Genomic DNA, 9,376 nt, shown 5'->3' on the forward strand with positions numbered 1-9,376 from the left:
AATAAGGTATACCGAAGTTCGGTATACCGAAAACTTTGATAAGGTAAAGGTATGACTTTTTCGCATACCGTATTTACGGTAAGGTATATGGTATGGTGGTTTCGGTAAGGTATACCTTACCTACCCACCCCTAATAAATACTACAAACAATGTCTTGAATTTTCATGAAAATGGGGAAAATGGCATGAAATTTAAAAATTAAAATGAGGACTGAAAATTTGGACCACGTGTATCCCATCCAAGTTCATACTAGTTTTTATGAATTTGATCACATCTAAAGTATACGTAGACCGTAGTTGCAATTATAATATGATCCAACAGAGAGAATATACGCTTTATAAGTAGATCAATGAGGTTTGATAGAGAACAATTTATTTTCTACTCACAATTTTCAAACAATTTCATATATTTTGTTTTGTACTAGTAGTATTTTCTAAGTTCGAACTATTTTTTACAACTTTCATCAAAATTCATGCAGTTATTTTTAAATCGTTTAAAGTTATGATCAGTTTGATGATTGTTATCAAAGTTTAGGCCATTTTTTAATATATTTTATACTCCCTCCGTACATCCGCGAATAGGAGTTCCCTTTTCCATTTTAGTCCGTCCACAAATAAGAGTCTTGATTCACATTTACCATAAATTGTAATAGGGTCTCACATTCCACTAACTCATTCCATTCACATTTCATTTAAAACTAATATGTACAAGTGAGACTCATATTCCACTAACTATTTTCAATTCACTTTTCTTAACATTTCTTAAAATCCGTGTCACCAAGAAATGAGACTCTTAATGGCGGACGGAGAGAGTAATATTATTACTTTTACAAATGACCTCAAACGAACTACCAAGAGCATCTCCAAGGGGAGAAGATATATAAAAAAGGTATATTATGCATTTACCTTCTTAAAAAGTGAAATAAACCTTTCTAAAAAGTAACACACTCCAAAGGAAAAAAGTATATAGAAAGGTAAACTATTTTTTAAAAATAAAATAATAGTACAAAGTGCATTAATAAATATAAAGTGTAATACCTTATCAAATACCTATCCCCTTGGAGAAGAGTTTTTCATGAAAAGAAGGTAAATATGGTGGTCATAAGATTTTACCTCTCCATTGATGGAGAGGTAAAAATACCTCTTCAAAATGGAAAAATGCATAATACCTTCTCATATACCTCTCCCATTGGAGAATGATTTTTCATGAAAAAAAGATAAATATAATAGTTATATTAGTTTACCTCTCCATTTACCTTTCTCCTTAGAGATGCTCTAAGAAGTATTAACGGTTAACTCATTATTATCATGAAAATTCTATAAGCATATTTGTTAGTTAGGATTCTGCCTAAAAAGTAATTTGATTTACTGAATTTATAGTTTAAGTGGTTGTTTTATTTTTAATAAGACATGAAGTAATTAATTAAAATCGTGAAAATAAGAAAAGTAGTGCAACTTTACATGATTATGATTTATCGGACTTTTCTTAGGTATTCTTTTTCTCAAATCAAGAAAAGGAGTAGTACTTAAAAATGAACACTATAATTATAATAATAATACTTTTATTATTATAGTTTATTAATAAGTGTACTACTTATTTTATGTTATTAATACTTTGTTGAGATAATTATAATATTATTATTTAGGTTATGAATCATATTAAAAATATTTATAATTGCAATTATTTTATTATAAATATAAATTAATAACTAATTAAGAAAGTCTTAATGTAATTATAAAAAATATGAATTATATTCAATAATAATAATAATAATAAGTAAATGAAATTGCGACCTGAATGGAGAAGAAATATACGTATACATTATTAAAGACTGGAGAGATATATACATGCTAGACCAGTTACCTAAATGAAGACGAAATAACGAGCCCCTTTTAAATAATTTGAAATCGCCAACAATCGTATTTCAAATGAAAGATATGAAGTGAAACAACGTTGTTTCACAATCATTTTATCAGTGGCATCATAATTTTTGTAACTGCCCACGCTGGACGACTATTTGCCGTAAATTTTGAATACGATTTGGAGTTGGTTGGGGGAAAACACATTTCTTAAAATTTGTTATTTTTGGCACTAATTTTAAATTGTATGGTAATGTAAAATTTGGTGCAAACTTTATGATTTTAAGAACTAATATCTCTCATGATGATAATAATTATAATTATAATAATAATAATAATAATAATAATAATAATTTTGTTTATTATTATTATTATTATTATATTAATGTTGTTGTTGTTGTTGATATGTTATCAATTACTTCAATCTCAATTTATTATTTTACATGGATTTGATTGAATTGTGATGCCAATATATCCGCCATCAAGTATAACATCTCATTTATTTGATACATTATGTTCTCAGCAAATTTGAGTTTTGTTTCAGAATCCTCAACGCTGGAAAAGTATTACTACTAATTTATAAAGAAATTTATTATAATTATTAAATTCAACTGTAATAGTAATAAAAATAAGTTACGATTATTAGGTTCTTGATTATTAACTTATTATGCAAATCTTAATGTAATTTTCAAAATATTGATTATATTATTAATTAAAAATTGTTTACTTTAATTAATTTTAAATAAATTAATATATTACATATTTATCTTTTAATAATATATCAGAAAATTTCAAACTTTCAAATTAAAGATAAAGATGACAGATTTAAGAAAAGGGTTACTTTGGAACCCAGATATTGCATTTATTTGTGGAACACACCGTTTAGGTATGATTTCCTCTCGATTTTGATTCAATTTAGTCATACTCACACTATAATAGTAGTAGCTGGCAAGTGACGTTAGAGCACCATCGTTGACGGTTGACACAACGATGAACGATATATGTGTCCTATCTCAATAACAAATTTTGTACTCACTACTCACTTATCACAATTTATCGACACCATAATTATAAATAGCATAATTGTGCTTAATAAAACAACATTTGAAAAAAAGGAAAACTTGATTCACGTCCCCGGTGATGCCAAGTCCTATATCTCAGGCCAAAGTTGGTTTTATATTAGTATTCCATTAATATACTAGTATTATATAAATAAATACATATTCACGCAGGTGTCTATGATCCCACAACATTAAAATAAGCCAAAAGCATAAAAGAAGGTTGGAGTTTAAGGTTCCCACGACAAAGAGTGTAAAAAAGTACTGTATTCCTCTATACTAAAGACAGGTTGACTGTGTTTGCCTTTACTAATTAAAAGCAAATATGATTACATTTTCTAGATTCACACAAATTTCGTGAAATTATCAATTTCTTTAAATAGTAGGAGTACTACTTAACCACTTGTTATAACATGATTTACATAAATTTCATAAAATTGCAAATTCTTATATCTGTGTGATCTACACGTACTGTTACAAGAATTTATTCCCTCAATCCTTCATTCATAGTCCAAGTAAGACTTACACGGGTTTTATGTGAAGAAAAATGAGTGGATAATGTTTCTAGTACTTAGTCAAATGTTGATACCGATTTCGAATATATTAGTTTTATGGAGTAGTAAAATGTGAGTATAATAGTTTTGTTGTGTGAGATGTTATACTTTAAATTGTGGACATCTTAATAGAAAATTGAGACGTTATTTTGTAGATCAGAGAATATAATTATTTAGCAAAAGAGTAAATTGTGTAAGAGTATTAATTCAAGTAAATTTAATGCCGCAAAAGACTGGTTTTTCATATTTTTATTTTCATATAGATATTTTTTCCTTTTAATATTTAAGTTTGACTAAAATAGGGTGTTATCTGTAAATAATATTAGCAAAATGCAATACACATTACACACTGAGACTTTTTCATATTTTTTCTTCATAGATAGTTTTATATAAATATTTAAGTTTGACTAATGTTACCTCTAAATAATACTACTCCATTAGCAAAATATTGCAATACACATTATACACTGAATTTTTAACCATTACTAAAATGGTTGCAGAAAGATCATATGTGACAAGTAGATCCTAATTGGCGGGCATTATACAATGTGCTACAGTAGGGAATTTAGTTGTTATATATCATATGCTATATAAATTATAAACTGACTAGAAATAAATTAAATAATTTCGTGTTAAAAAATACTCCCTCCGTTCCATAGTAATGGAGGCGAAACTTTTCGGCACGAAGATTAAGAAAAATTGTGTTAGGTGAATTAAGTAAAAGAAGAATAAAGTGAAAAATGAAAAAGGTAGAGAGAGAGATAAAGAGAGAAAAAAGTAAGAGAGAGTAAAGTAGGTGTGGAAAAATGTGTTGACTTTTACTAAAAAGAGAAATGACTCTATTACTATGGAACGTACTAAAATGACAAAATGATTCTATTATTATGGAACGGATGGAGTAGTTGAAATAAAATTATCAACGACTAATAAATTAATACTTCAACGTACATTTTGATAGACATTATTGTATAGTGCGCAGTTATGATATTTATTAATCGATGACGATGTGTCCTTAATCTGGTTGAAATAGTTTTTATAAAAACTATGGAGTCTTCTGGTACTACATATTTGATATTACTATTAAGTTTTTGCGCTTTGTATATTATTATCCATGTATGATATAGTACTACAACTACTATAAAACATATGATTTGAAACGAATTCATGTTAATTTCATGCACTAACTATTGTGAAATTGAAAAGAAATATCACTCTCATAGAAATTACTATTAGCCAAGTTGATCGAGTTATTAGATAGATTTTATTTTTGAAAACTACAGAGATTATTTTCGAATTTATGTTGAAGAACAACGTTTTTATGTGAAGATTGAAAATCATGACGTTGAATCTTAATTGAAAATTCTTCAGTTTCACATTAAATTAGTTTCGGTTCAATGTTACTCAGTCGTAACTATTTAATGTTCAAACTATGAAATACGTATGATTTTTCATTAACTGTTGTGTATAAATTGTATTAAGTGGTTTATACTTTGATTATGCCTGATAAAAAATGGTAAAGAAGATTACCCTACTCCCAAATATAATAAAAAGTTAAAAACAGATCAAGATAAGATGTGGGAAAATGAAGACTGAGTAAACAATATTGAATATAGTATTATAATTTGGAAAAAAATGTCATGCGAAGATTTCAGATTTCTTCACCAATGCACATATGAAATCATTAAACATTACTTACAACTTATGAAATCCCAAGAAACGCAACGTGTTGATTTTTCCAATAGTTGAATTTTGTGCGCGTGGACAATTTCGCAGGTATACATCATAGTATATAAATGCAGCCGTTCAAATTATCACGTGTTGATCGAAATTGAATCACTACTATATTTGTGCTCAATCTATTTTCTGACATTTAACTGTGTGACTTTATTCAATGTGAACAAATTGATCCTCCATATTTGTGTGCATTCTCCTTTTTTGCGACTTTAATCAATGAATATACCTAAAAACGGAGCAAAAATTTCATCTTTTCGATTTGGCAAAACCGTATTCCTAATTCTCTGCAATTTAGAAATTATTTAGTGAATCCTATACACAATTTTGTGCATATTATTGTATAAAGTTTGACGACTTGTATGCGTAATAAAATAGAATACTTTGACATAGGAGTAATAAACTTGTTTTGTAAACATACTGAATGAGACAGCAGTGAATTTTATATTGAACAGATTTTCTACAATTGACCTTGTAACACATTTGCAGTTAATTTATTGCAAGAAAATTTGAAAGCAAACATCTATGCCTCTGGTTTGCGTGTGAGGTTCAACCGCCATTAAAGTCAATATCCAGTCAATACGCTTCTTCTTCTCAAATTCGCAAAAACTTAATCAAAATTCAAAACACACAAAATTTCTCTACCTCGTCTCCTATTTTCTTCATCAAGATGAGATTGAGATGAGAAAATCCAAAAACTTCCTCCAGAATCTCCTCAAACCCTTCACATCCACCTCCAATAGAGGTAAGATATTTTTCCGTTGTTTTTAGACTGAGGTTGATGAGCTTTGTTGAATATTTTTTTGATTTCGTGTTTTGAAATGTGATTAAAGATCAAGACGAAGACGAGTTAGGGAGAATTGCAGAGCGAGAGCAGAAAAACTTTCACTTCGAAGCCCTTGTTGCAGCGACTAAGAATTTCCATTCCTCTCATAAGCTTGGAGAAGGGGGTTTTGGCCCAGTTTATCAGGTGCAAATGCTGCTATTAAAATCTTCAATATTTTATTTTAGATTATCTGTATAATGAATTGAGGTGGAGGGAAAGTGTGATTTGATTTTAGGAGTATTTGGTGGTTGAATAAATGTTTAATGTTTTTAGGGTTGTGTGGGGTTTGCTTGATTTTAATTAGGGGAAATTGAGTGATGGGAGAGAAGTAGCTGTGAAGAGGCTGTCACAGAGATCTGCTCAGGGGAATAAGGAGTTTCTGAATGAGGCCAAGCTGTTGTCACGTGTGCAGCACAAGAATGTTGTGAATTTGTTGGGATATTCGATTCGCGGTGAAGAAAAGTTGCTTGTTTACGAATATGTTGCGAATCAGAGCCTTGATAAATATCTTTTCAGTAAGTATCTTCTTGTTTTTCTGAAGCTTCATGTTTTGGTGATGAATGAAGGTTATCATGGTTTATGTTTTTTTGCCTTTCTTTAGCTTCCTGGTTCGGGATACAAACGCATGCGAAATATTATTGGCTATTATGGATAAATTGTCTCTGTTACAAAAATTATAAATGATTTAGATGTAAGTTGTGATTATATAGTAGTTTGAGTTTGTGGTCATGGATAGAGACTTCAATTGGAATCTCCAATATTCAAGTCCCACTTGAAGTTAAAAGCAGTTGTTTATGGTTGCATCTTTATTGTGACTTTGAGTATGATATGTGTAAGGCTTCACCATATTGTTGCCAAATGCACATTTACGAATGCAACCATTGATGTGCAGTGAACTTAAATTTTGCAATGTAACTGGTTCTTTTAGCTCGTATCGTGTTTCATGGATAAACTTTGGAGAGTGACTGATATTACATTTTAGTCATCTGCAATTGCAGCTAGGGAAAATAAGTTGTTTTTAGTTATGAGATAGCTACATATTCTTGAAAAACAAAATTAAAAATTTTGGGTGAGGTGGAAACAGCATATAGTGACCACTACTGTGTTTTTAGTGACAGATTTGTACACACTACATAGATCTTAGAATGACCAACATTTCAGCCAGTTACGTATCCACTGAAGTCAGAATTATAAGCAATTAAGCATGAAGGGGAATCTAGATTTTGAAATTGACAAAATAATTTATTTGTCTATAAAAGCTACAAGATATAAATTTTTAATTCTATTACAACAACCCCAAGCAAATATGAAATTGGTAAACAAGATTGAAGTTCGTTCTGCTTATGATAGACGAATGAGGTAGGTAAGCCTAATTTATTTCCGTTCAAATTAAAATAATTCTCTACCTGTCATGCTAAAAATGACAACTATTTATTCTCATGGGGTAAGCAAGAATGAGAAGAGAGTGGAAAAGAAGTTCTGATGCACCTGCTGTATTAGGTTTCTCAGAAGATTAATTAATGAGTTTTGTAACTTGGGGAGGCAAAAAAATCTCTCACAATATTACTCAGTTTGCATTTAAATGTAGATTAAAGAACTTTTGATCAGTCATGGGAGAATTTGAATCATATGGTTTGGTTAATGCTCGACTTGTTGTTAAGGCTAGTACTCAACGTTACATGTTATGCTAGTTTTCAAAACATCTCTAATCTCTGTTCTATAAGTCAATATAGGTAAAATTTCCAAATTTGGTATCCCCTGGAGAATCTCAGTATGGCATGTCATATTTAACTGTAGTTTAATAATTTGTGGCATTTAGCTAGACAAGAGAGTGAAATTGACATCACATTATCTGGTTCTTCTTCTCTAGAGTCTGACAAAAAAGCATTACTAGACTGGAACCGAAGGCACGATGTGATAATTGGTGTTGCGAAGGGCCTGCTCTATCTTCACGAACAAGCTCATTGTACCATCATTCACCGAGACATTAAAGGCAGCAATATCCTACTAGATGAGAAATGGGTTCCCAAGATTGCCGACTTTGGCATGGCTCGCCTTTTCCCAGAAAATCAAACACATGTTCATACCCGTGTAGCTGGTACCAAGTATGGGTTTTCTTAAAATTACTCTTGTTGCTGCATGGCTATTCGAGTGGTGTTAGTGAACAAATATGGATGCATTTTATTTGATTGCAGTGGTTACATGGCGCCAGAGTATCTCTTGCATGGCACCCTCTCTAAAAAAGCAGACGTTTTCAGCTTTGGGGTTGTGGTTCTTGAGCTAATCAGTGGAGAGAAAAACTCCACTTTTGCCCGAGATCCTGATTCTGATAGCCTGCTTGAATGGGTAAGAACTTAAAATTTGGAATCATTGTAGTAGCAGGGATCCTTATATTTGCTAGCTTTTGAGAGAGAGAATGAGGGGAATTATGTCATCGCATCGTGCATCCTTATGCAAGTGTTCTTCCTTACATGATCAAACAATCTAACAATTATTCATTCTGATAATCATCGTGAGCAGGCGTATAAGCTTCATAGAAAGCAAAGGAGCTTTGAGATCATGGATCCAGTATTGGTGTCATCAGCAGATATGGAACAGATACCAATCCTCGTTCAAATCGGGTTGCTCTGTGTCCAGTCTGATTCCCAAGCACGGCCAGATATGGACCGTGTAGTGGTGCTGCTGTCAAGAAAGCCAAGACATCTTGAAGAACCGGGTAAACCAGGAGTACCTGGGTCAAGATTCAGGCGATACCGTACAGGAACCGCCTCATCAGTCACCGGGAACTCTGATGGGTCGAGTTCAAGATCCTTTGGCTCCACACAGACACGAAGCGCCTCATCAACTGCGACTTCATCGAGCATTGCAAATACGCGTTTACATCGGCATGGAAAGCGTCCAATTCAAGATTAGATTGTAACATTCTTTCGTACATAAATTAGTTTGCATTAGTTTGTTTTGTGTAAATTTTTGAGGGAAGATAATTTATCTTCTCACCCTTCCGGCTCAAAGCCTAACTGACGTTCTGCTGGTGTAGAAGAGAGAGATGATTGGTATTTTTACATAGTATTTATTATTTTGGATTGTTATATACTCATGCAATATGGTAGTACTGGTGTAACTGCGCAATTTCCAGTACTTGCGAGATTGTGTGCTTTGACAATTCAATCAAAAAACGAAAAGAATAGAGGAGAAAATAAATGATGAAATCTTGGATCATACTACTATTTATCTTTATTACTCCCTTTCTATATAATATTGATATAATACTCGTATTATTATAGGAGTATAATTTAAGAAAACGTTAAAATGAATTCTTTTCAATTTTGCAATTTATGCTTAATCTTT

At 31.2% G+C, this 9,376-nt stretch overlaps 1 protein-coding gene across 1 annotated transcript; it reads left to right on the plus strand.

The window, feature by feature from the left end:
* The first annotated feature begins 5,726 nt into the window (after positions 1-5,726).
* Positions 5,727-9,117, plus strand: LOC125210860 (cysteine-rich receptor-like protein kinase 43). The gene is made up of 6 exons (XM_048110465.1): positions 5,727-5,947; positions 6,036-6,172; positions 6,333-6,543; positions 7,899-8,133; positions 8,224-8,374; positions 8,549-9,117. The coding sequence occupies exons 1-6, from the start codon at positions 5,884-5,886 to the stop codon at positions 8,939-8,941; spliced, it is 1,191 nt and encodes a 396-aa protein (XP_047966422.1). The 5' UTR covers positions 5,727-5,883; the 3' UTR covers positions 8,942-9,117.
* Positions 9,118-9,376: the final 259 nt, after the last annotated feature.

This window comes from Salvia hispanica, chromosome 3, assembly GCF_023119035.1.
Source record: "Salvia hispanica cultivar TCC Black 2014 chromosome 3, UniMelb_Shisp_WGS_1.0, whole genome shotgun sequence".
NCBI lineage: Eukaryota > Viridiplantae > Streptophyta > Magnoliopsida > Lamiales > Lamiaceae > Salvia > Salvia hispanica.

Coding starts and splice junctions, on each gene's coding strand:
- LOC125210860 (XM_048110465.1), top strand. CDS start 5,884: ATGAGAAAATCCAAAAACTTCCTCCAGAATCTCCTCAAACCCTTCACA. Junction 6,544..7,898: donor CCTTGATAAATATCTTTTCA/GTAAGTATCTTC, acceptor CTTCTTCTCTAG/AGTCTGACAAAAAAGCATTA. Junction 8,134..8,223: donor ACCCGTGTAGCTGGTACCAA/GTATGGGTTTTC, acceptor ATTTGATTGCAG/TGGTTACATGGCGCCAGAGT.